Source organism: Clavelina lepadiformis, chromosome 5, assembly GCF_947623445.1.
Source record: "Clavelina lepadiformis chromosome 5, kaClaLepa1.1, whole genome shotgun sequence".
Taxonomy (NCBI): domain Eukaryota; kingdom Metazoa; phylum Chordata; class Ascidiacea; order Aplousobranchia; family Clavelinidae; genus Clavelina; species Clavelina lepadiformis.
In genome coordinates, this window is record NC_135244.1 from 23,188,205 (window position 1) to 23,214,975 (window position 26,771).

At 38.5% G+C, this 26,771-nt stretch overlaps 3 protein-coding genes across 3 annotated transcripts in view; 2 read left to right on the forward strand and 1 right to left on the reverse strand.

Annotated features, from left to right (window-relative positions):
* The window catches only part of LOC143459614 (kelch-like protein 12), an 88,042-nt gene that overhangs the window by 46,880 nt on the left and 14,391 nt on the right, over window positions 1-26,771 (forward strand). The window lies entirely within an intron of this gene.
* Window positions 214-25,678, reverse strand: LOC143458852 (uncharacterized). The gene is made up of 36 exons (XM_076955729.1): window positions 25,502-25,678; window positions 15,108-15,264; window positions 14,102-14,268; window positions 12,363-13,979; window positions 12,103-12,246; window positions 11,853-12,039; window positions 11,587-11,780; window positions 11,337-11,525; window positions 10,975-11,252; window positions 10,777-10,899; window positions 10,542-10,685; window positions 10,342-10,474; window positions 10,101-10,180; window positions 9,629-10,025; window positions 9,308-9,498; window positions 9,040-9,210; window positions 8,852-8,980; window positions 8,485-8,640; window positions 8,290-8,411; window positions 8,054-8,227; window positions 7,784-7,983; window positions 3,323-7,694; window positions 3,049-3,264; window positions 2,839-2,978; window positions 2,615-2,772; window positions 2,428-2,550; window positions 2,208-2,349; window positions 1,955-2,120; window positions 1,696-1,866; window positions 1,499-1,636; window positions 1,248-1,433; window positions 1,029-1,173; window positions 844-961; window positions 703-761; window positions 419-639; window positions 214-350 (listed from the first exon to the last, which is right to left on the reverse strand). Exons 1-36 carry the CDS (start codon window positions 25,551-25,553, stop codon window positions 278-280), a joined length of 11,433 nt encoding a protein of 3,810 aa, XP_076811844.1. The 5' UTR covers window positions 25,554-25,678; the 3' UTR covers window positions 214-277.
* LOC143458858 (fibroleukin-like) lies at window positions 15,501-16,424 on the forward strand. The gene is made up of 2 exons (XM_076955738.1): window positions 15,501-15,625; window positions 15,697-16,424. The coding sequence occupies exon 2, from the start codon at window positions 15,792-15,794 to the stop codon at window positions 16,398-16,400; it is 609 nt and encodes a 202-aa protein (XP_076811853.1). The 5' UTR covers window positions 15,501-15,625; window positions 15,697-15,791; the 3' UTR covers window positions 16,401-16,424.

Below are 26,771 nucleotides of genomic sequence, written 5' to 3' on the forward strand. Positions count from 1 at the left end.
TTCCGCAGCAAAACGCGTTGTAAAAGATTACATAGGTTTGACCGACACTGACAAATTACACTTATAATTTTCTGGGTTAGTTGTTTTGAAATTCATAACATACAAGAACTTTAATCTCATGTTATCGATATGTTGTTATGGTGGTTGTGTTTAAAGTGATGCAGTAGCACTTGCTGTAGCCGCAGTAATACTTGAACATACTAGTACCACAAATGTTCACAAAATAACTTTATTGGGTTATAATAATATAATGAACAAATGCTAATTTCCCAGAAGTCTATTCAACTTTTCTCTTGCTTCGTAGTTTTTTGAATCTCTCTGAAATTTCGTCACGGATCGTGAACACGGTCCTGTAAAATATGATGTCATAAAGCAGCTGTACGTTGGATACAAATAGAAGATTATAACGTCACAATACCTGATATGTTTTCTTCCGAAAGACATGAGGTGTTGGCGAGTTAAGCGCTCACGTCTGAGCAACTTCAACTCTCGGAAGGTGTTTTCCAAAACCGCAGCAAAAAAATTCACAAATATTTTTATGAAAATGAACAAAATTAACAGGAGGAAAATGCTTCCTCTGATTGGATAAGCACGAAGAAGGTTTGTTGACGTAAACGCTTCCATGGAAAAGCCGATAACCTAAAATGACCTTGAGTTACTTCACAAACAATTAATACGTCATATTGAAGAAGTGTGACTCACAGATTGCATAGCTTTGCTCACACTGCTGAAATCTTTGCTTCTTCCAAAAAGCACCAACCCTGAAAATGATTATTTTCGATCAAATCTCGGATTCGCGTAAAATTTGTGATTAATTATGTCAATCATGAGCTTCAAACTCACCAACATGGCAGAAAGCGATGTAGAGGAAAAATATGTAGAGTGAAAGACCTAGGACTTCAAGCTTTGCTCTATGTATGGTGGCGTGCATGAGATCAAAAATTGGATGACCTTCCATGACCTGAATATGATGATGTCATAATAAGATTTTATGACGGGTACTGATGTTGATGACGTCATATTCTTACCTTGACGGTGTACAGCATCGTGAAGAAAGTACAAATGGACAAAAGGCATTTTGTGAGGTAATCTGTGAAAGCAGCCATGTGGTAGAGATGGAAAGATTTCATGTTATTCCTGTAAGCTTGGAGCGCTTGGTCCGTGTAAGTCACTCTGTGTGAAAATAACATCATTTATGAAATCCCTGCTTGCATATAAGTACCTCATGATTATGTCTAACTCATCACCTGCTAAGGTAAAGCCCCACCACCAGTGTTGACGTCATCAGAATTAACAAGAGCAGAACATTCCACAAGTTCTTGAGAAACCGGAAGCCTTCTTCCAGGAAGCCGCTCGCTACCTCCACCAAGTGGTACAGCACCAGGACAAGAATGCCATATAAGGCAACCTGGACCGCCACGTCCCAAGCAAGCCTTCACAGGAAATGACGACATAACTTCGTGCAGTTTACAACGTTGTTAGGTCATAATCTACTTACTCGACGTGGTGACTTCGCATGAACATCAATTGTGGCTTGACGACATAGTTGCCAGTGTTTGATATTTCTATGGCGACCATAGCGACGCAATATATTCGATGTGGGACGTTGTATAGGACTGTCTCAAGCATGAGGAACCTTCAAGGAAATAGTTTGAGTGAAATTGACAAGATTTTGTAACAAATCTTTCCACAAACCTCGTGTATCCATCAATCCAGCCGAAGCGTCTCAGATAATGAACTTGGTCACGTGTTTCGTTGGCTAATTTTGAAATTGTGACGTAATACCCCCCTGGATTGTAGAAGAGCGCGAGATCACCGATGTAACTACTCAACCATGACGAATTTACCGTCGAATACTTCCAACAACTGCATCGTGACGTCATTAATAATAAGCGTTAGGTGAAGTAACTCCTACTTTTCAAAAGAATCTGCACCGCTGCGTTGCCATAGTTACCTTTCATAGACGTCATGTGAGGGCTTTGTTGCGTGCGTAGGAGGCCTGGACCAGGTGGGTCTATGAGTCCTCTTTTCTTGGAACTGATTTTCGTAGTGAAGTTTACACTGGTTCGTGTCGGACAAACCGTATTTAAATGCTGAATCGCTGTGAACACAAGACGTACCTGCAAAGTAAAGGTTCAGGATTCAAAATCAGTCTAAAGCGTTTCCACATAAATTATCAACAAAATACAATTCTTGTGGTAACAAACCTTTAATTACTCGCTTCTGACGTAATGTTGGGGGCGTCACAATCAACAATTGGTTGTCAGGAAAATGCGTCAGGCGACCAATCGAGAACTTGTCAGCCAATGAAAACTCGACCCAGTTATATACGTCATTAGCCGACGACATCTGAGAACATATTGTCATGAAATGTGGCATTTGGAACAAACACGTCATAAATGATGTAATTATGAGCTAATAATCAACCTTTCTGTGTCCATCCAACAACATATTCTGCACAGTTTTGCCAAATTGAAACGAATTCCTGTCCGTTTGTCCAAACGTCACAATAAACAAGAGCACCAAAAATATTAGATGAAGCGATATGTTCTGTGACGTAACAATAGAATATATCGTCATATTCAGCTTCATAAATTTATTCCATGAAACTCACTTTTATCTTTCTTTTTGTTCTTATTTTTTCCTCGATATCCTGGAGCGTGATTTCAACTCTTAGCTGAGAAGGAGGACGATAAATCCGATTCCTTGATCGCTCCTCGTCCTGTTTCCTCTTTATTGCGTCACAATCACCGCTGTGAGATCTCGGCGTCACTTTATTAAAACAATAAATCATCAAAAAGAATAAAAATGTTGCTAAATCACAGTTGTGAAATGAACCTGAAGGGGGCAAAGGTGGAATCCAGTCGCGAAGATCGAGTTTTGGGTTATTCACCACCTTGACGTAGGCAATCAAGACTTCTTTTAGAGGCTCCAGAATTATGACACTTTGAAGGAAAGCAACCGATACAGAAACCAACCTGGAAATCAAGTTTCAACAACTGTTATTACGTAGTCTTCATTTGACATTACGACGCAACAATGTCTTACCATTCTTTGCAAGTTTCTATGCCATATGACATTCCATACAAGGCGCAAAGCACAGTCGACGTGAGGACAGTTGCAACAAGTAATATCCAGGCAATGTATATGAAGAAGTGAGGAAGAACGCGGGAATCCCCTGTGTTGGGATCATTCTCGACGAAAGCAATCCCTCGATGAGGACCAGTACCTGACACTGCCACCCGCTGACCAGCAAAGTGCGACCTGGAAACACAAACAACTTAAATCTATGAACTAAGACAATTTTAATGTAAACAACTACCTGGCAGAAGGAGTCACTTGCTCAGCAACAAATGATGATGTAGATGGCTCTTGGGATGATGTAGATGGCTCTTGCGATGATGTCATAGCAATAGATGGTGACCTAGGTGGCATTGACAAAGATGTCACAAAAGCTGCTGATGATGTACTTGGTTGATCTTTGTCGCGAACAATGGATGATAAAAATATTTTCCTCATTGGAGGTTTCAAATCATCTGAACTTTTCTCTTCAAATCTAACTCTTCCACTGGAAGGTTGAGGCTGGGAGATGGCATCATGTTTACTGTGACCTTCACTTGAAACATGTCGTGCAGTTTTAGTGACGATAATGGAATGTTTATGGCGACGTTTCCCTGTTTGATGACTCTTCCGGCGAAAATCATCACTCTCACCCCGATGGTGTTTACTGAGAAACTCTTTCTTCAGCTTTCGTCTCTCTTTTTTATCCATCTTGTCATTCGCTTCTTTGCGTTGATGATGATACACTCGACGGTCTTCAATCAAATCATGTCGTGAAGTTTCAGCAACTTCAAAAGCAGGATTTTCACCATGCGGTTTTACTCCCTGATGACTTTTAGGACTTTTACTCTCGCCACGATGTTTTTTCTTGGGAAATTCTTTTACCAACTTTTGTCTTGGTTTATGATCTATCTCATCACTTGCCTCTTTGCGTTGATGATGATTTACTCGACGCTCTTCACTCAAAACATGTCGTGAAGTATCAGAAACTTCAATGGCAGGGGCTTCACCATGATGTTTCACTTTAGAAAGGATTTTGCTCTCGCCACGAGAATCTTTCTTGGGAGATTCTTTCTTCAGCTTTCGTCTCTCTTTTTGATCCAGCTCATCATTCAATTCTTTGCGTTGATGATGATGTACTTGATGCTTTCCACTCAAAAGACGCTGTGAAGTATCAGTAACTTCAAAGGCAGGATTTTCACGATGCGGTTTTAATCCCTGATGACTTTTGTTCTCATCATGATGGTCTTCATGGAGGAGAAGTTCTATCATCCACTTTAGCCTCTCTTTTTGATCCAGCCCATCATTCATTTCTTTGTTTTGATGATGAATTACCTGATGCTTTTCATTCAAAACACGCTGTGAAGTATCAGCAACTGTGTTGGCAGGAGTTTCACCATGCGGCTTTACACCCGGATTTTTGCTCTCTCCACGACGCTGTTTTTTCAGAGATTCTTTCTTCAGCTTTCTTCTCTCTTTCGGATCCATATTTTCAGTTGTTTTTTTGAGTCGATGATGATGAACTCGACCGTCTTCACTTAAAAGATGCCGTGAAGTATCAGCAACTTCAATGGCAGGGTTTTTACCATGAGCTTTTGCTCCTAGTTGAATTTTGTTCTCATCATGATGTGGTTTATGGAGGAGAAGTTCTTTCACCCACTTTAGTCTCTCTTTTTGATCCAGCTCATCATTCGTTTCTTTGTTTTGATGATGAATTACTTGATGCTTTTCGCTCAAAACATGCTGTGAAGTAGCAGCAACTGTGTTGACAGGATTTTCACCATGCGGCTTTACACCCCGATGACTTTTCCTCTCGTCACGATGATCTTTCTTAGGAGATTCTTTTTTCAGCTTTCTTCTCTCGTTTTGATCCATCTTGTCATTCGCTTCTTTGCGTTGATGATGATACACTCGAAGGTCTTCAATCAAATCATGTCGTGAAGTTTCAGCAACTTCAAAAGCAGGATTTTCACCATGCGGTTTTACTCCCTGATGACTTTTAGGACTTTTACTCTCGCCACGATGCTGTTTCTTGGGAAATTCTTTTACCAACTTTTGTCTTGGTTTATGATCTATCTCATCACTTGCTTCTTTGCGTTGATGATGATTTACTCGACGCTCTTCACTCAAAACATGTCGTGAAGTATCAGAAACTTCAATGGCAGGGGCTTCACCATGATGTTTCACTTTAGAAAGGATTTTGCTCTCGCCACGATGATCTTTCTCGGGAGATTCTTTCTTCAGCTTTCGTCTCACTTTTTGATCCAGCTCATCATTCAATTCTTTGCGTTGATGATGATGTACTTGATGCTTTCCACTCAAAAGACGCTGTGAAGTATCAGCAACTTCAAAGGCAGGATTTACACCATGCGGTTTTACTCCCTGATGACTTTTGTTCTCATCATGATGGTCTTCATGGAGGAGAAGTTCTATCATCCACTTTAGCCTCTCTTTTTGATCCAGCCCATCATTCATTTCTTTGTTTTGATGATGAATTACCTGATGCTTTTCATTCAAAACACGCTGTGAAGTATCAGCAACTGTGTTGGCAGGAGTTTCACCATGCGGCTTTACACCCCGATGACTTTTCCTCTCGTCATGATGATCTTTCTTAGGAGATTCTTTTTTCAGCTTTCTTCTCTCTTTTTTATCCATCTTGTCATTCGCTTCTTTGCCTTGATGATACACTCGACGGTCTTCAATCAAATCATGTCGAGAAGTATCAGCAACTTCAAAAGCAGGATTTTCACCATGCGGTTTTACTCCCTGATGACTTTTAGGACTTTTACTCTCGCCACGATGCTGTTTCTTGGGAAATTCTTTTACCAACTTTTGTCTTGGTTTATGATCTATCTCATCACTTGCTTCTTTGCGTTGATGATGATTTACTCGACGCTCTTCACTCAAAACATGTCGTGAAGTATCAGCAACTTCAATGGCAGGGGCTTCACCATGATGTTTCACTTTAGAAAGGATTTTGCTCTCGCCACGATGATCTTTCTCGGGAGATTCTTTCTTCAGCTTTCGTCTCACTTTTTGATCCAGCTCATCATTCAATTCTTTGCGTTGATGATGATGTACTTGATGCTTTCCACTCAAAAGACGCTGTGAAGTATCAGCAACTTCAAAGGCAGGATTTACACCATGCGGTTTTACTCCCTGATGACTTTTGTTCTCATCATGATGGTCTTCATGGAGGAGAAGTTCTATCATCCACTTTAGCCTCTCTTTTTGATCCAGCCCATCATTCATTTCTTTGTTTTGATGATGAATTACCTGATGCTTTTCATTCAAAACACGCTGTGAAGTATCAGCAACTGTGTTGGCAGGAGTTTCACCATGCGGCTTTACACCCCGATGACTTTTCCTCTCGTCATGATGATCTTTCTTAGGAGATTCTTTTTTCAGCTTTCTTCTCTCTTTTTTATCCATCTTGTCATTCGCTTCTTTGCCTTGATGATACACTCGACGGTCTTCAATCAAATCATGTCGAGAAGTATCAGCAACTTCAAAAGCAGGATTTTCACCATGCGGTTTTACTCCCTCATGACTTTTAGGACTTTTTTCGCCACGATGTTGTTTCTTGGGAAATTCTTTTACCAACTTTTGTCTTGGTTTACGATCCATCTCATCACTTGCCTCTTTGCATTGATGATGATTTACTCGACGCTCTTCACTCAAAACATGTCGTGAAGTATCAGCAACTTCAACGGCAGGGGCTTCACCATGATGTTTCACTTTAGAGAGGATTTTGCTCTCACCACGATGATCTTTCTCGGGAGATTCTTTCTTCAGCTTTTGTCTCACTTTTTGATCCAGCTCGTCATTCAATTCTTTGCGTTGATGATGATGTACTTGATGCTTTTCACTCAAAGCTTGTTGTGAAGTCCCAGCAACTTCAATGGCAGGGTTTTCACCATGCGGCTTTACTCCCCGATGACTTTTGCTCTCACCACGATGTTGTTTTCGTAGGAGGAGTTCTTTCACCCACTTTAGTCTCTCCTTATGGTGGATTTTGCTTTCACCATGATGCTGTTTCTTGGGAGATTCTTTATTCAGCTTCAGTCTTTCTTTTTGATCCAGCTCTTTGTTTGATTCTTTGCGTCGGTGATGATGTACTCGATGCTCTTCATTCAAAACTTGTTGTGAAGTCCCAGCTACTTCAAAGGCACGGTTTTTATCATAAGGTTTCACTCTATGGTGGATTTTGCTCTCGTCATAATGCTCTGTCTTGGGAGATTCTTTCTTCAGTTTTCGTCTTTCTTTTTGATTCATCTTTCCAGTTGCTTCTTTGCGTTGATGATGATGAACTCGACGGTCTTCACTCATAACATGTTGCGAAGTCTCAGCAACTTCAACGAAACTAGTTTCTCGATTAGGTTTTACTCTGAGACGAGTTTTATTCTCAACTGGAAGTTGTTGATGAAAAAGTTCCAATTTCAGATTTTCCTCTTTGCTTCCATCTGCTACATTTGGATGATGTGAGACCGGATGTTGTTCATTATTCACATTACTTTCTTCGTCATCGACACTTTTAGAGTCAGTTAGCAATGATTTATGCGGCCGTTGCGATCGGCGAAACATTGTTGTTATGAGAAACGTTGCTGGAGATGACAACAGAGCACTCTCGATTCCTTTGTTACAAATCAAAAGAATACGACGATTAATTTAATAAATAACAATCTCAACCATGTCTGTCAAAACCGATATCAACTGAACTCACCAACAGCCACGTGCCACCACTGAAAAGTGTAATTACCGACGGCTAAGAGCAGTCCCTGCTGTGCGTGGTTGTTCCCGTGGAACATCAACGCGGTCAGCATGATCATCAAGGTTATCATGAGACAACACGATAACATTTCTATCCTGCCCATCACGTGACGTTGCCACGGGCGCATTCCATAGAATGCGTACCAAAGATATCTGCAATATTGTGGAATTATATGTTTATAATCCGGTACAATTGTGGGATATAAATTATCTCAAACTTTACCTGTCTCTGAGGTGATTTTCCAACCTCAAGGGGAACAATGTCCTGGTGTTGTGCAGGTCTTTGGTGCGTGCAGCAGGGACCACGTGGTCTATGACATGCTTGAACCAGCGGTTGCAAAGGAAGAACCAGCAATGATTTTTCTCCAGATCTCTTACCACAACCCTCTGGAGGAACCTAATGTAAAAGTTACATTTAATAATTTCTACACTTCCTGTTGAGTTGTTACTACTTCATACCACTCTGGGCTGTGTCCGCCATTATCGTGCCACAAGCGAATTGCAGTGATGTCTCCAAGACACTCTGACGTGGTGATAAGGAACGATTTCACACTTCCCCTGTTCAAAATCTTTGTGTGGTGCTGTAAAAAAAGTATTCATTACCAGCCTATCACTTAATCAAATGCATTTTTATACATTATGACGTCACAATACCTGAATGACATGAGCACTGCTGGTGGCCATATTTCCAACAAGTCGGAGGCAGACTACAGCAGAAGTTCCAGAATTTCGTCGACTTCCTGTAAATACCGTCACGATGTAACGATATTTATCAAAAGGACTGTTGTCCGGAACTTCCACATACAAGTCCTGGAAAACATTTTGTTTAATTTTGATTGATCACTTTCACATATGACAGTAGCACACCATCACAGTTACACAACAATAGACACCATGTAAAATGAACCTCAGGCTTGTCTTAATACTAAAAAGTTGAAGCAAAAGATTAAAGGTTTTGTTGATGTTTGCAAACTTAATTTGTCAAATCTTTTTCACCACCTGACATATTAAATATTTTCACCTCTGCCTCCACTTGCCGGTCTTTTGATCTCGCCCATATTAGTCCGAGTCCATACAAAGAATAGAGCACGAACAACATGGAGAAGACAATAGGATTTTCAAGAAAGCGCTGCCACATGTTGGAAGAGATCTGAAGATGATTTCATCATTTAAAAGTGACACATTTTGTTACATCATAAACATCCTTACCTCATTGTAGTCCAGCTTGTTGGGGAAAACCAACAACTTTGACCCTAACAGGGATGGCCCGAGTTTAAAATCATCTGAGCTTCTTTTTCGGCCCTGAGCCCAGACTATTCTGGTGATGGGAAAGTGTCCACACTTGCACATCACCCTGCCGGACACCGTATCCTCGTGAGGCTAGTAAATGACATGAGGTGATATTACTGGTTTCTCATATTAAAGAATAATCCACATTTTACAAAAATAGGTCATATAATTACGTATAACATCTCACCTTGCAAAGGTTTTCCTGCCAACCATTGTAAGCATCCAACCAATGCAGGCAGTGTAACTGATACACCGAGAACACGGTGGATAGAATAGTTCCGACACGATAATATCCTGGACCCAGGTCCGCTTGCACAGTGATGTTGCAAGTGACTGCCCCAAAGGATGGGGATTTTACAATCCATCTGTAGGAGGGGGCTGAAACATAATGACAACATGTCAAAAACCACAAACTCCTGCATTCCTAATCACTTGTGTGGGTCAAAGCGACAAAATCAAAATGGAAATGTTTATCTCACTGCAGACTGTCATTGACACTCATACAGACCTTTCTCATCAAACTCTTTCTCTGAGACACTACGCTGGTGATTCAAAGGCGACAAGAAGATTTTTAGCTTTCTAATTTGCCATTCCATATTGCCAACTACAATATTGAGAATTGTTGCTTCTCTGACACCACTAAAATCTCCAACAACATCTACGAAAGCAGAGCCAATGGCAGTGCTACGGCATGCTGAGCCGTCACATTCACTTTTAACCCTCAACCAAATCTTGCTCTTATCGGGCTGTTGAGGCAGGCTGAACTCTAACTTTAGATTCTTTGCTATTTCTTTACTGATGGGGAGCTCGTCCCTCCAACCTGTCGTTATGCTGACTGACGTCACAGAATCAACTTTTTGATCAAATGGACTGAAGTTGGCTGAGGATGAGTTATAACGAAAAATCTAAAATTTTACAAAATATTCATATAAATATCATTGCAATGTAATGAGAGGCATTAAACAAAGCACAATTATTACCTCGATATTGATGACATCATCAGTTATAAGCGACTGCAAATTAGAAAGTTGTACGAACGAGGTGTTAGCGTCAAAAGGATCTGAAAACATTTCATTGTGGTCATGAACAAAGTATTGGAACTTATATGAAGAGTTACACCTCACACATGAGAACGTTGCTACCACTGTGCACTGTATGTGTGTGAACAATATGTGTGCATCAGATGTACGTGGCTTATAAATTGAAACACTTCTTCCTTACTCGTGACATGATTGTTCAACTTGAGCATTCTTCCTTCGACAGATTCTGTTTCAAAGGATATCGCCTCCTCACCAGGAGTCAATGATGCCATGAGAAACTTTCCCAGACGATTCATTCGCAAATTTTCTTCATTCTTTGATAAAAGTCGTTGTTAGCTGAATAATCAGATGTTAGATTATTGAAAATGTTAACTTGGTTACCTTGAAAGGATAAAAACGAACAAGTCTCATCAATTGTGATGTCGTAGTCATACATGACCTCACAATGGAGTTTACGTCATGATAACGACTGGCAGAAAATGGAACAAAGCTCTCTACTTGATCCAGGATATCCTGCACATCTTGCTGTAATACAAAGTAACTTTCTTCTACTCAGTCTATATTACGGAAAAATATGTGGACTCTAAATGCAAGTATGTGTAATTTCAAACTTTACCAATTGAGTTTCTTCAAGGAGTTTAGGATTGTTTGTTACGTGGCTTAATACATCGGCAATTTGTTTCACCGACTCCAACGACAACATGGGATATTCCACCATTTTGGAAACTATTTCCTTTCTCTGTTTAAACAAACATTTGTCTTTCAAATCTAAAACTTTGACAAAAAGTATAAAGTTAATACGTCACAAACTGACCTTTGATTGGTTGAGTTTGTTGGTTGACGATAAGACGAGAACAAACTGAGCAATCTTCTGCAGATTATTACTTAACAATGCTGCGTCCAGTTCATTTATTACATCATCGTTGGCGTCATTATTAGCAACCACAGTGACGAAGAGATTTTCCTCAACACATGATTGGTCGGGAGTGCATATTTCTATGACAATTGTGACGTCATTAGATGAACGTCCAGGTGGTAGTATGATGTCATAGAGAACTGGATCAAATCCATATTGTAGAAGATATCGATGGCCTGGAAAGGATTTATATTTCTTAGATGTAATTATGACTTTGTCGGAATTAATTCTGCTCTATTTCCACCTGACACTTTATTCACCTTTCTCTTGGAGGAAAAACTTGTACATCAGTTGGTATTTGCCTTCTATGTAACCAGCACATGTGACATTAAACTTGGTGGTGTAAGCACTTCCCATCCTAGGCAAAACAATGCAGCTACCACCACCATGAGAAGATAGAGCATTGAGGAAAATGGTCACAGAGGAGTTCTTCCCATGAATATTGTAACCTGCACATGGAGGTCTTGTTTAAATTTGTGAATGAATTAGCACAATATAAAGGGGATTCACCTGTTCCTGTGACATTTGATGATGGAATAAGTAACGAAGCATTTAGTTTGCAAAATTCCTGGTCATAACACAGTGGCAGTTGATGTCCAGGATTTGGTGACAGTGTCCATTTACGACGTAAACAATCATCGCACTCCAATTGTAGAATGATTGACAGGTGAGGAGAAAAGTACTTCTCACAATTGGACCAACATCTGTAATTTGATGGAAAGAAAATTAAATGAAATATTTTTACTTTGTCTGCTGCAATTTTATCCCATGCTCACTTTAAATTAACAATTGGGGCTGGTCTTGCTTGAACAACAACTTTCTGATCTGCGTATGTTGCATCATAATGGGGTCCAGATATGATTAATCGAATGTAATAATGTTCACTTTGTCTGAGTTCATTCATGGATATTTCCATCACATGACCACTGGTCAACCAGAGAGTGTGCCAATCAAAGCAGGAATCTTGAACATGAGAAAAACAATTAAATTTTGAACAAAATGATATTTGAAAAAAAACTTTGAAACCTTTTCTCTGTATTTTCCCCATCACTGTCCTTGTCGGAAGCTCTTCTTGCTTGATGGAGCAAAACCAGTTGTAGCCGATGTGTTGATGATATTTGTTGTAATCAATCGAAGATTCAAATCTTAGGAGAGTCATGTTGTTGTTGTCTATGCAAAGAAATTATAATATATTACAATTACACTCCGATGCGATATAAAAATAAATCATGAAAATAATCTGTATGCTATGCAATCATAAAGAAATCTAATAATTACCCACTCACCAGCCTGGAGCACATTTCCTCCTAAGATCACAAAATGTAGCTTTCTTTTGGGAATTTCAATCAAAGTATAATCTTTGAGTTTTCCCTCCAACACATCACTTGTCACATTCTCACTGGTAACTTTAACCTTTATGACATACAAGCCGGGTGACAATGTATCGGCTCTGATGATAAGTTCTGGTTCAAATGACTCCTTCTCAAACTCAACTTCATATGTATATGTTGCCATGTCCATGTCTGTTGCCACTGGGAACACCAACCATTTATATCTGACCTCAGACATATTCTTGCATGTGAATTTAAAATCTACGCTGAAGGTCAAATAATCAAAGACTTTCAATGGTTTTTCAAACCCCCCTCGATAATTCCCATCTCGAATTCTCAGATCCTCCAAGCACGATGACGTCTCCAACACGTCAACCCATCCCACGAAAGGAAATGATTGTTTTGAATTTCTGATAAAACCAGTGACCTGCTGCATTCCAATGTGGTATAAAACTCGTTCAATTTTGATCAATTTGTAAGACTTAGCATCAAATGGGAGACTGGGCAGATCTTTGTGATCATATTCCAACTTGGAAATGGTGAAACTGTGGTTCTCTGGTCTTCCTTGTAAGTATATCGTCATCATGTAATCACCAATGTCACCTCTGACAAATGCATACACATAATTTCTGCTGTAGCTAGGGATTGGCTTCAGTGACGAAATAAACACGTTGTATATCTGTGGTAATGCTTCAATGAGTGCCCATGACGATGATTGAGAGATGTTGTTTTCAGCAATTGCTCGAATTTTGTACAATCCTGGTTGTGTTAGATTTGCCTTTACCACCACTGAATGACAAAAACGTGGGCAAAATAGAGAAGCATTGAAGTGTGACAAATTGCTTTCGATCGATTTGATTTGGATTGAAAGACTTATTGGGGCTCCTTGACTCACCGTCGCATTTATGATGAAATAATGGGGATGAAAACCAATGTATTTTACTGTTGTCACTTTAAAATCTTTGATTTCTTCATTAAAAGTAACTGTTGTTGGATGGACCACAGAAGAGACATTGTTTTGTAACAACAGTGTGACATTATGTATTCCAGGTCCAAGTAATTGTTGCATTGACGAGTTCAAATTAAAATCGACTTTTTTAAAAGCTTTCAATAAAAATTTCATCTCATCAAAATATTGTTCTGTACGATTTTCCACCATGATGACATCATCTAACAACAGGGAGTATGAAATAGGAAAACAATATCTGTGATGAAATACAAGCTCAGCCGGTTTTAAAAATGTAGTGTTTAAATTTTTGTGGGATATTTGTAATAATGAAGGTGACAAGCCACATTCCACATTAAAATTCATATCTGATGTTTTAAATGATACATGATTTTCACGGCCTTCACAACTTGCATGTATCCTATAGTTTTCAGGATATTGGAAAATATGTTGTATAGATGAGGTTGATGTTGAAAGACTCATTTTTGCTGGAATAGTGATGTTTCCCTCGTACTCTATCCAACAATCTATATAATTTTTCAAGCTTAAGTCTCCAGTTAGTCCCACAAAAAAATGAACTGGTTGCCCAAGTTTGACGTGATGGCTGCTCAGAGTAAGATAAAATTCTGAAATGTTGTGAAAAATTGCAGTTATGAACAAATTTAAGGCATTAAAGTAGTTAACTTTCATGTTTATAAGGCAATGAACAAAGAAAAAAATCAAAAACACTAATGCAGTGTTTCCTCACCAAATATAAAATATATAAAAGCAATCTTGGTTGAATTGCAGCTTTTTGAAAATCTTGTCATGGAAACAATAACGGTTTTTCGGGAAAAGTAGTTTCGAGGTTTATTCGGACCACAAATATCTGTTTGTATCCCATTAGTTTTAAGCACTTGCCCTCCATCTAAACAGCTATAAATACAAGAACATTAATCAGTCTTCGAAAAACACCTTCAATGATAAAAGAAAGCTGAGAGTGTTTGAGAATCTCAACATTTTAATTATTACAGTAAACTTCACTTATTGAAACTATCTCGGAACCAAAGCAGTTTGGTCATAATATTTAAATGGTCACAATAATCAAAGCTGCAACAACCTACCATACAATCACACCAGGATTGATACAATGAGGCACAAAATGACAAAAAAATTAAGTTCCTCATTTATTTCATTAACATTTACCTAACATTAAATTACATCAATAATCACTAATCAGTAAATTTAATTATTTTAACACTAGCATTAAATTCAATATCAAAAATAATTTTTTTTTAAATGAGTGTTTGCTTGATTTAAAACAATGAAAAACGAATAAATTATTGTGTCAACTAATACATGGCAAAATTGTCAATGTCATGTTACACAACTGAAATGGAGAAAAAAACTTGACAGAGATAAAAGACTGGTCATAGTAAGCAGAGAATTTTATATGGCAAAATTTAAAACCAAACCAAGATGGTCACATAAAGTGAGTGGTCATATTACGTCGATTCCACTGTACTTAAATGTTAAGCTTTATTCACTTAAGCATGTCTACTTAAGAAATGAATGTTGAAGGTAAGGTTTATTATAACTCCTTCTTCTGACTATTATATGATATAGACTACACAAGTAAACTAAAATCTAAATTTTTGTCTAAATTTATTTTTTCATGTCCAATTATTACAGTATATATATATAATTATCATTTTACAATGGCACACACGAAAAAATACACAAACATTTTAGTTACAATAAGCTGAATATTTTACTTGATAGCTGTTTCTGTAAATCTCAAAAATGCAAGCTCTCCCGCCTTCAGTGGAATTTCCCACTCCTTAGTATCAGGCAACACAGTGTTGTTATCACATTCCTCTGTGGTTGGAAAAACAACTGTTCCACTTGCATTTCTAAGAACCATACTGAAGCCTGAAATGTACAGTGAAGGAAGTCATAAAAATTAGCAGCATCAACTTATGACAATCGGACCAAAATACCATTTAGATCATGTTAATTCTAAAAGGAATATCATTAGAGCATAGCTGGTTTTATTATAACTTGCTTTTATTGCCCTTCCAATTGTGGTATTGTCAAGCAGTGGTTGGCCAAGCTGGCAATATATTACAGCGAGCCAACAGAATTAAAGAAAACTTAAAAAAAAGTTACTTAACCAATGGAGACTTTCATCAAATAAAAAACTGCCAAAGTCAGCACCAAATAGTCAAAAAGTTGGTCGGATTTAAAACAAATCTGAATCGCTTTGATTATTTGTATGGAAAGTTGTATAAAGGTAAAAGAATTAAATCTAATTAAAGTGACAAGTTTTCTGGATGGACAAAACTAAACTAAATATTTATTCAGAATGCACAAGCATCTACGCAAGTGGATCAACATCAAGCGGTATCTACCCGATATGGCTCAAGGAACGATTCCAGTTCACCTACGTCTACTGTGATATGGAGCTCATTTCAACTAAGAAGGGCTGGACAACAATACAAAGAAGAATGAACGGGGAGCTTAACTTTGAAAGGGGGTGGGAAGATTATGTTAGAGGGTTTGGGAACCCAAGCAGTGAATATTGGCTCGGACTGGAGAATATGTATAGACTGTCAAGGCAAATTACTACAGTTAACACACTGGGTATGATTGATATTCAAACACCTGCCATAGGATTTGATCTTGAAGACTGGGATGGGATGAATGTATTTGTTCAATACACTTATTTTTGGCTGGAATCAAAAGCAACCAATTACTTGTTAAATGTACGTGGTTTAAGTGGGACTTTTAGGGATTATTTTTACACTGCACCAATATATGAAAGCGAGTTCAGTACGCCAGATAAAGACAATGATGATGATAATAATGCTCATTGTGCCAGATATCGTAAGTCAGGTTGGTGGTTTGAAAACTGCTTTGAAGCAAACTTAAATGGTGCATATCCCAAGTACAAGCAAAAAATGAAATGGGAAAACATTGTCTGGGCAGGTTGGAAATACATAAATAATAATGTCACTGCACTGCGATTTGTATCTATGAGGTTGTATTTCAGCGTGGTTGAACCATAAGCACGTGTCAGTTTTATGTAATTATCCAAAAAATTGATTTCCTTGTTTCCATACTAGACACTACCGTATTTTACGGACCATAAGGCGCACCGGGCTATAAGGCGCACCGTCAATAAATTGCTCTGATTAGTTTTTTGTTCATACATAAGGCGCACCGGGATATAAGGCGCATGTGTTACCGTGTAACTATAAAGCTCATTAAAATACGTTGTGCGCATGCGCGCACTAACGCACGCATGCGCATACGCATTATGATCCATACATTAGGCGCACCGGCTTATAACTTATAAGCCGTGTAACTTATCAGCCTTATAAGTTATAAGGCGCACGATCAATCTATGAGGAAAAAAAAGGATTTACAGTGCGCCTTATGGTCCGTAAAATACGGTACATTGTTTATTAGCATATGTGATTTTGTTGATTAGAGTTAATAAACAGAAACAATGTTTGCCTAAAAAAATGGCAGGTAGTAGTTAAACAGACCCGTTCTGAGTTAAGGTATTGATTAGGGTTGGACTATCCAAATATTGATTAACCGTCACATTCTAGCTAGCTGATAACCGGATAAAATTTCCTTAATAAATTGGACAACAAATGCATGACAAATCATTAATGCGCTTTTATGCCTGTTTAGCAACTTTTGAATTCTTGTTTTCAGCAACGGGCATCATCACAGAACAGAAGTGGTAATTGACCCCTGTTGAACTCAACTAAGAGCGTAGCTCATAATTAATAGCTCTATGTCATCTTATCTCTACAATACGTTAAATGTGAAGAGAATTCATTCTGTAATGTTACAAACAATACACAAAGTGATTAAAATGTGCCAGTAAATTTACAGGTTATTTTCCGGGCGTCAACACATCAGCACATGCATTGCAAGGTTAAGGACTTTCCCAGAAAAATGTTTAAAATCACTTATTTGCCCATTTTTAACAATGAGCTCTGTAATACGCTTATGGTAAAGTTATCCTTTTCTTTCCAAACACTACATTGTGATTGAACAAAATGCAGAAACGAAAAAACAAAACTTGTAGGCTGCGCTACACCATAAAACTCAGCCAAGTGCATATTTGTTCTTAACTGTGTGCATTATGTACCTAAACGGCACAACTAGACTTCAAGAAAACAGCACGTGAGTGCGTTCTTGCCTAATTCTGCAGACCAGGCTCACAACTTCAAATTAAGGTGTTATTATTAGTGAATTCTAATGTTCCAATTCCAGGTTTCCACATACCCACACTAAAGTATAGTATAAACAAAAATTTGGGCTACAGCTACACGAAGAAAGAGAAATTACAATGTTATTGCCTATAATAGGGTAATATAACTTTCAACGACGTGTCATGTTACATCGGTTGATTAAAACGAAGCAGGAATCCAACTAACGATGATCACTGCAATTTGTAACGATGCAGGAATCCATCGTGTAGTTAATATTAGTTGTTTTAACACTGTAAGGAACAAATATGAAAGAAACATGGATCATTACAATGAAGTAACCTTTAAACTTGCTTTACTTAGTGTAAAAAATCATGAATTTTCCACTTAATGCAGCACTTTGACTGCTTGGTTACCAAATCACCATTGTTATGTCAGAGCTGTTAGACAAAGATCAGTTGCGGACGGTTACGAGTTTCAAAAACTAAATGGTCGTAAATGGTGAATATAGGAAATAAAGATAGAAATAATGGACAAAATACAAACATGCGTAGCCGAAAAAGCATTGTTTACTACAATGAGCATCGAACAAGCTTCATGCAGAAAACAAGCAACTAATGAGAGTGCCCATTTCACCGAAAGTAAGTGACGCAACCCATAGTTAAAGATATGTGGTTTGGTTATGAGAATTGGTATGCAAAAACTTGATTTTGGTTATTTAGGGTTTTGTAAAAGTCAGATCTAGGTTAGGCTTAGGTCACTAAGTTATACAATGTTTCAGTTAACAAGAACTGTGAAAAAAGCTCTTTGTGTTCACACCAAAGTTTTCATAAAAAAATTTATTGATTCGATCTTTAAAAATTAGTTAAACAACAGCAGTGACTGTTACATAAAATAAAGCAAACCGAAAAACTTCTAAAGACTTCGGCAAAACTCAAGCCGCAATATAGATGAAAATGTTTAACATGACATATCACTCGAGCTTGACCAGAAGTAACCCAAATTCAACAAGTACGATGGACAGTGCTCATGTCACATTAATGATAATAATACAACACAAATTAATTATCATTTGAGAAGTAAAAAATCATTGACCAATGACCATCAACATGATTACATTGAGGTATTTATAGTCTATTAATATTTAGGCTTGGCACGTTGTAAATGAGAATGATTACTTCACCATATGTAGGTCATACAGACAGTTGTTGAAGATTAAGCGATCAGGTTAGGAAAATGGGCATAATAAGGCTTTATTGAAGTCAGAGATAGATTAGAAGATAGCTTTAGGTTGCTATGTTATAACATTTAATCTAAGCTGAAAAAGTGTGAAAAATATCTTTAAATGTAAGACTTTTTCTAGTGAAATAGTGACAACCGTTGTAAATAGTAAAGAAAGTTGTTGCAACCATTTCAATAAACAAAAAGATGAACATAAAATGTTATTGCTTAATTTAACCACAATTCATGACGTTTTGAACTGTCTCACTTGGTTAAGTTTTCGAACTTGTTAGACAAACATTTTTATAATCAATGCCTCGGCGAAATGTAACTAACTTTCCTATCAAATAATGCTACTAAGCGCTGCATTGTCATATTGCTAATTAATTGCCATTTAGATTAGCCATAGTGGAAAGCATGGCAACAGCACCTTAGAAAATTTTAAGACTGTGCTTGCTGCACCAGAACGTTTCACTTTTACGTCTGAAAAACATAACCCACATGTTTGGCTTTTGCCTACTAGATTGTAAAATGCACCAGGTGCACCATTTTGCACCCTGATTTTAGCAATTCTGCACCCGGTCACCCCGATTTTGCCAGACTGCAGAGTTTGGCATAGGCACACTCAATACTGCTTTTCAAGAGTGTCACACTTGAGGAGCGTTATTTTGCACTTTGTTGACTTGGACAGAACTTCCGTGCACTCAATTTTCAATTGATTAAAAGATTGACAAAGTCAAATTGTGTACATTACTGTGTGATTGGGATGCTCACTTCCATTGCGTTTGAGCATGTTTGACGCACCCAAAGTTTTGCTGAAAACAGCCATACTCTGCAGTCCAGGGATTTTGACTGTCCTACCCACCAAGATCTTATCAAAAAGGGCCATGCTTTCCAGTCTGGTAGATTAGTTTAGTACAGTATTCTAACTTGTATTGTATTGTGAATTTTTTGCCATTAAATGTGCGAAAGTTAGGATGCTAACCATTGTAGTTATAGCACAATAAAACACATGCTCACGAACAATTAATGAGCAGGAAGAAGTGCCGAAGCCCAAGGACTTAAAACATGCAAGATAGAATTTTACTATAAGATAATAATAGGTTAACATGGCCACCAAACCCATAAAATAATTCCTACGTTTAACCAATTTAAGGTCAAAATAACACAAAAAATGAAACAACTACTCTATTTGAAAATGTAGTGGACACATTCCCCAACACTAAAAACATGTATATTAATAGCCAAATTAAATATATAAAGTGACATGGTTTGATAAAAATGACAATGAATATTGAAGTGCGCAACAATTGGATGGTTAAAGAAAACTGCACAAAACAATATTCATCCTACGGACTGGAATCCCGTTTCTGTGGCCAAGAGAGGGCACAATATTGAGGCCCACAAGTGCATTAAAAGATAGACAGTACGAATCAAATGTTGGCCAATAATGTCATTAGGAAATCATGCCTTTGTATTCCCTTCAACTACAGTATTTGTGATGAACAATGGATACACCAACTATGGCGTATACACACTAGTAGTTACAATAACTATGCTAAAATAACATATTACGAATATACAATAACAGAAAAAAGTAATGTTTCAAGTAAATTTTTCCTAAAATACATCTTGAAGATATCCTTAATTCAAAATGAACTAGGGATGGGCAGATACGAACCCAAGCCTGAATAGATTAGCCGAATATGGCCATTATGGAAGATTCGGGCGAACTCGAATACCAACAATGGCAAACCCGAATACAATATTACTTATAAATTTACTGACTTTTGTTATAAATGATGATCTAGTTTCCCGACAAAGCTAAACTAGAGTCAGCAGTACTTATAATGAAGGTCGTTTTCCCAACGATTTTGCTTTTTCAATCATTTTTTAAACACTATTTTTCAAAAGAATGCGATTTGTATATCGATTACGTCATTTTACAAGCAAGACTTGACAACTTTTGAATAAATTTTTATTGTTTGGTTCTAATACGAATAGATTCGGGATTCGATCGTGTCGACCTTCATGATATTCGGGTTCGCACGAACCCGAATAATTTTCACCGCGGCACATCCCGAGAATGAACACAACCATAATTCACTAGCCTATCATACTTCCGCAGATTAATAAACTGTTACTTCAGTAGATTAGTGTTGTTCATTTTTGACATTATGCGCGTAATTATTAAAATTTGTATCGCCAACATCATCAGTCTATTACCTGACTATATTTTAAAAGTAACCAAAGCTATACTAATTTTTAGCTACCTTGCACGCTCTGGGTGAGCACAACCGACTGGCGTTTCACATTTCGGATTTTCCCCAACTCGACACCGAGGTTTTAAAAGTAAAATTCCAATTTTTTTATCGTTCACAAAACAACAACAACTTGTATCTGAAAATCCTATCGCCTCTACACCCACCAAAATCCGAACAGCCTTACAAAAACATTTACCATAGATTTCAGGGTTTGTAAATTGGGGTCTGGTGTGAAAATGCAGAACTGACTGGAACTGATTTGCGTGCAAAAGCAACCAGTGCAGGATTAAGGTGGGTGCTATTGATGCTGCAGCATTAGGCCCATTCCTGAAATAGGCCCAGACGAAAACAGACGTGAATTTTCCGGACGCTGAACAGTTTTCCTTTGCTTAATTAACCCACAAATAATTCTTATTATGAAATTTGTAGTCCGACTTTCGCACGCCTAGGCACAGTGTTACGCCTAGGCACGTAAGATAAAGCAAGATTTTGGCATAGACTACTTATTTAAGATGAAAAATTATAACACTTTTCGAGCTGTTTCAGGGCCCTTCATTACTTCAGCCGCAGATAAGATGCACGGCTTTATTAACTCTTCCCCAATCGTGTATGCTTTTTTTGGTTTTAACTATTCGTAGAGAAACTAGATAGGATTCATGAAGAAAGGATTTTTCGGTAGTCGTCATCTTTTCATTTGCTTTTTTTAATCGTTCATATCAGAGAATATTCGTCCAAAATATTCAAGTGGCTTGCCTTCAAGATTGTTGTGCTTTGAATGAAAGTGACGAACAACTTTAGAAGGTTTCATAACGTCATTTGGCAGAATTTGGGAGCACACCAAACATTAGGGCCGTGACGATTGTTCACTACCCGGAACTATTGTAAAACCAAGCTCCAAGTATTTTTATTGTATTGCCTGACAAATTCCCCTTTTCGTTTCTTACTTCCCTCTGTGACACTCAACTTATCTGCATATGCCCTTTTCGTAGTTTACATTTGCACCTACTGATACTTGGTTCATTTCCATTTTGAGAATTATTTGTTTCAGAAGTCTTAGTTTTTTCCTTCTTGTTAAAATACACTTGTTGGTTCGTTGATTCCATATTAATCCTTCTGTAGTTTAACAGGACAAGCTATTGCAGCATCGGCATACGGTATACGGTATACGTACGGTATCCTCAGCATACGCTGGAGGATATCACCAATGATTTAGGACAGTGGGGTAAAATCAACGCTGACACTCGAGAATATTGGGCCAAGAAAGGTTCAAAACACTGCCAACACACTGAATCGATGTTTGAAGAGAGCGCCAGACAATACCAAGGTGAATCATTCCAACGTCGATGCACTAAGACCTTCTTCGTGCGTACGCATCCGCTCAATGGTGAAAAATCCTATAGACAATGGTTGTGCTACTCGCCTTCGACCGGGAAGGTGTTCTGCTTTGCATGCAAGTTGTTCGGTGGTAATGCTGTTCAAGCAACCAAGTTCGTATCCGGCGGTTTCGACAATTGGAGGACAGGCGAATCCAGAATAAAAATGCATGAAAGCAGCGATGACTACCTAGCCGCTAAACAGGTCGAGGAAGAGCGGTGTTACTGGCGCCAGATTGTAAAGCGGCTCATCGACGTTCTGATATTCCTAGCTAAGCGTGGCCTTGCTATAAGGGGCGCGGATGAGATCATAGGTTCCCCTCATAATGGTAACTACCTTGGCATCATTGAGTTGTTGGCGGAGTACGATACTCTGCTGGCTAGCCATATTAGAAAATATGCGAACTGCGGGAAAGGTCACATTTCTTATTTGTCATCCACAATTTGCGAGGAGCTGGTGCAGCTCATGGGACAAAAGGTGCAGGACACCATCCTGAAAGAAGCCAAGAAGGCGAAGTATTTCTCTGTCTCGATTGACTCTACACCTGACGTATCACACCTCGACCAGCTAACGATTGTTATTCGATATGTTCTGCCGTTGGGTCCAGTTGAACGGTTCCTGACATTCTTGCCTATGATGAGACACACCGCTACGCACATGGCTAGCATACTTCTGAACTTTCTGAAGGAAAATGGCTTGGATGTTACTAACTGCAGAGGCCAGTCGTATGACAATGCGTCAAACATGTCAGGACGGTACAACGGTGTCCAGGCAATTGTGAAGCGAGAATGTAAATATGCTGCTTTTATTCCATGCTGCAACCACAGTTTAAACCTGGTAGGAGACCAGGCTGTTAATAGCTGCGCTGGCTGTACCAGGTTTTTTCATTTTGTCAATGGACTATACGTTTTCCTGTCTGAATCGACATATCGCTGGCAGAAACTGAAGAATCGCTGCACATTAACGCTCAAAGGTTTGTCTGGAACCCGATGGTGTGAACGTGCAGATGCTGTCAAAGCGCTAGTAGAAGGGTGGAAGAGCATTCAAGAAGTCCTGGATGAGCTTGCGGCAGATAAGGAGCAGAAGGCCGATACGAGAAACCAGGCCGACGGATTTTCGCGCAGGATGGACGAACTTGAGACAGCAGTTATGGCGACTGCCTGGAACGATATCCTATGCCGTCTCAACAGTACGAGCATTAGCCTCCAAGACCCTACAGTCAGTTTGAATACGGCAACTAGTTTATTGGCATCACTGGTCGACACGATTCAATTTGCACGGGACAGATTTGACGTGTATGAGCAGATGGCGATCGAAAAGGTTCCTCACGGCGAATACAAGGCTGAAGAACGTCGAGGCCGTAAGCGAAAGCGAATGCCTGATGAAGGAGCTGCAAACGAAGAAAACCTCACCCCTAGGGAAACATTCAAAACCCATATATATCTGGTCATGATCGACAGACTGTTAGCTGAACTGGAAAAGCGAATGAAGGCGTATGAGGATATATCTACAACATTCGGATTTCTTTCGGAGCTAACGTCATTGAGCATAAAGCAGATCGAGAATAAAGCTCAAAATCTCGTTTCCTCGTATCCAGATGACTTGGAAGACACGCTGGTGGCTGAGCTCATACAGTTTGCTGCATTTATGCGCACCCAGAAATCGGTGAGTGTGAACGAGTCAGCAGAGCTTACCATGTACAAGCTTTTGTCGTCGTTGAACCTTTCTCAAACATTTCCAAACGTCGAGATTGCTTTGCGCATCTATCTGTGCTTGATGGTGTCTAATGCCTCCGGCGAGCGGAGCTTCTCAAAACTGGGAATAGTCAAAGGAGAGCTGCGGTCCTCGATGAGGGAGGAAAGGCTAAACATGCTGGCGCTTATGAGCATTGAACATGAGGTGCTGAGCAGCCTTGACTGCACTGACATGATCGAAGATTTCGCGCTTGCTAAGGCTCGAAAAACAGTAGTATAAGTAAGCAGCACTAGCGCAGCATTGACAATATGCCAACGTTAAGTTGATCTGGATTAGCCTTTTCTTCATTAACTCCGCTTTTCAGGCAATATTGGTATTGAATTGTGTTGGTGTTACATAGCCTGATGTTACTCTCGAGTTTTTACGATAACACGTCGTTATTATTGTTCATGTTCATTAAAATTTAGCTGACTGCGTCGAAAGCAATAAAGGCTCTTTGGTCGGTCTGATTACGCGTGTACGGTGGAGTCAGAGTGTCGAATGCATATGTACCAATGCCTAGAAAAAATAGGCCTGTTTTTGCGCTGCAGCATCAGGCCCAGTTTCGTCTTAATCCGGCCCTGAAAGCAACAGAACTTTACCAGTGGAACAAACATTGAGAATAGGCACTGTGGGCTATTGTTGGAATCGAGAAAAATCTTTCATGCTGGTGATGGTTTTAGGCTACGCTTATTCATCTCAGAAAAAATACACACGATAATCTAGAAAAATATATTGCTGCGCTTTGCCAGTCAAAGCATTGTTTACTGAACAATAACATAACGGTACTAATTTATAAAACGTCAGTTTCTAGTGGAATTAGGCCTAGTCACTTTCTTTCATATATCCCGATTATCTTTAATTCTTAAAGTGGAAAATTTCATGCTTTATAATTAAGTCATGTTAACATGGCTAATTTCAAAAGTGTTTTTATCTATGAAAGCCTAAAAAAGACAGTGTTCTTCAACCTCGGTCACTATTGCTGCTATGTTTACAAGGCTACGTAAATGTACAATTATTCAGCTTACGCCTTTACGGGTTTTGTTCAGCTTATCAGTTACAGGCACCGTGTCGAGTTATTAGTTACACCGGCACCGGTTCGGAAAAATTTTTGTTTATTTTTAATGAAACACGCGCTCAATGCTTCGTTGCACGGTTTAAACTTAAGGGCGTTCTCAATATGTTGTAAAGCGAACGACCGGTTAAAGTTGACCAAAGTTTTCACTTTTTTTATAGGTCGATCGTATCAACTGTCAAGTCAGTATATAACTTAACATGAAATTTAAATTTTACCATATCTCTTTAAACATAGCCTAGCAACATAAACAAGCAACTCGGCATACATACCTCCACCGACGAACCAAAAACCAATTGTCAGAATAATTGTTAAAAACTTCATGATGACAAATCTTTCACTACAGGTATGTTGATAACTGTATAAAGCCCAGGCTATTTAAATAAAGCAGCAGATTTCGAAGCTTTGAAGTCAACCTGCTTAAACACGAGAAGATATTTTAGCCACTTCACAGTTCACGGTATGTTGCTATTTCATTAAATATTTCATCTAACGCTTCTAGCAAGTTCAAAACAACTTTTTGAACAAATTAAAATCAAAATAAATTCAATTTTTCTTTCAAAATAAACATTTTAGAATTCATTGTAACGTCAGAATACCTTTTGTTAAAATTTAACCAAAATACATCAGTGACGTATTGTTTGTAAACAAAGCTGTTTTTACTACGTTAATTTGACGTTATATTTTGGACAACCATAGAATTTTAACAGTAAAACACTTACAGCCATTTTGACACTATTGACTGCTTCTAATTCTATGGCATAGCCTACATCTAACTTGATTTTGCTGGTTGCTGTTGATGCCTTGAATGTAGTGTGTACACTGTGTAGTGTAATAATTTCAGATTTTTTGTTATTTTGCCACCTTTCTAACACCTATAACCTTACAACATACACATACAGTGTCGATCATAACTTGGAAAATATTGTCAGGGTTAAGTTGACGTTATTGTAACCTAATTTTAATGTGGTATTAAAACTAAATGCAGAGAGATAATTTCGAATTTTTCAACATCAACACAACTTACAGCATAGACTATTGGTCATTAACATTTACATGATTAGAGCCAATGATAACCAAAGAGGATTAATTCCAAACCACAGTAACCATTAAACTTATATTTTTATTTCTTCCGTAGGCTATTGGTTAATAAGCAGATTAAAAGCAAGCTTGCAGTTTTGGAGTTATTTTTTCATGATCTGAAAGATGACGTCAAACCATAGCAATATCATTTAATGATGACAAATATTCAACTTATGTGGTGAGAATTGCAATACAGTGCAGTGTGTAAAATGCAATTATGTGCTCAGCGTTCTTTGCTGCGGCATCCGTGGGCAGTCTGTGGGTGGAAATTCCGGGACTTTCTGCATAAACTTCTGGGTCGGAATTGCCCAGCTTCTGTTATTTGTATTTTTTTCTTCGGAGATTAGGTTAGATTTGGAGCATTGTGTGGGGAGTTGAATTTATGGCGATCACCTGTAAAATTTCCATATTTTCAAGACACTGCAGTGTCAACAAGCCTTTTTATTATTAGCCATCAGC

Bases quoted from the DNA above. Each gene is read 5' to 3' on its own strand.
- LOC143458852 (XM_076955729.1), bottom strand. From the start codon at position 25,553: ATGAAGTTTTTAACAATTATTCTGACAATTGGTTTTTGGTTCGTCGGT. The intron at 962-1,028 runs GTAAGAATATGA...CATCATATTCAG, and splicing joins CGATGCTGTACACCGTCAAG to GTCATGGAAGGTCATCCAAT. The intron at 762-843 runs GTGAGTTTGAAG...AATCATTTTCAG, and splicing joins CATCGCTTTCTGCCATGTTG to GGTTGGTGCTTTTTGGAAGA.
- LOC143458858 (XM_076955738.1), top strand. From the start codon at position 15,792: ATGGAGCTCATTTCAACTAAGAAGGGCTGGACAACAATACAAAGAAGA.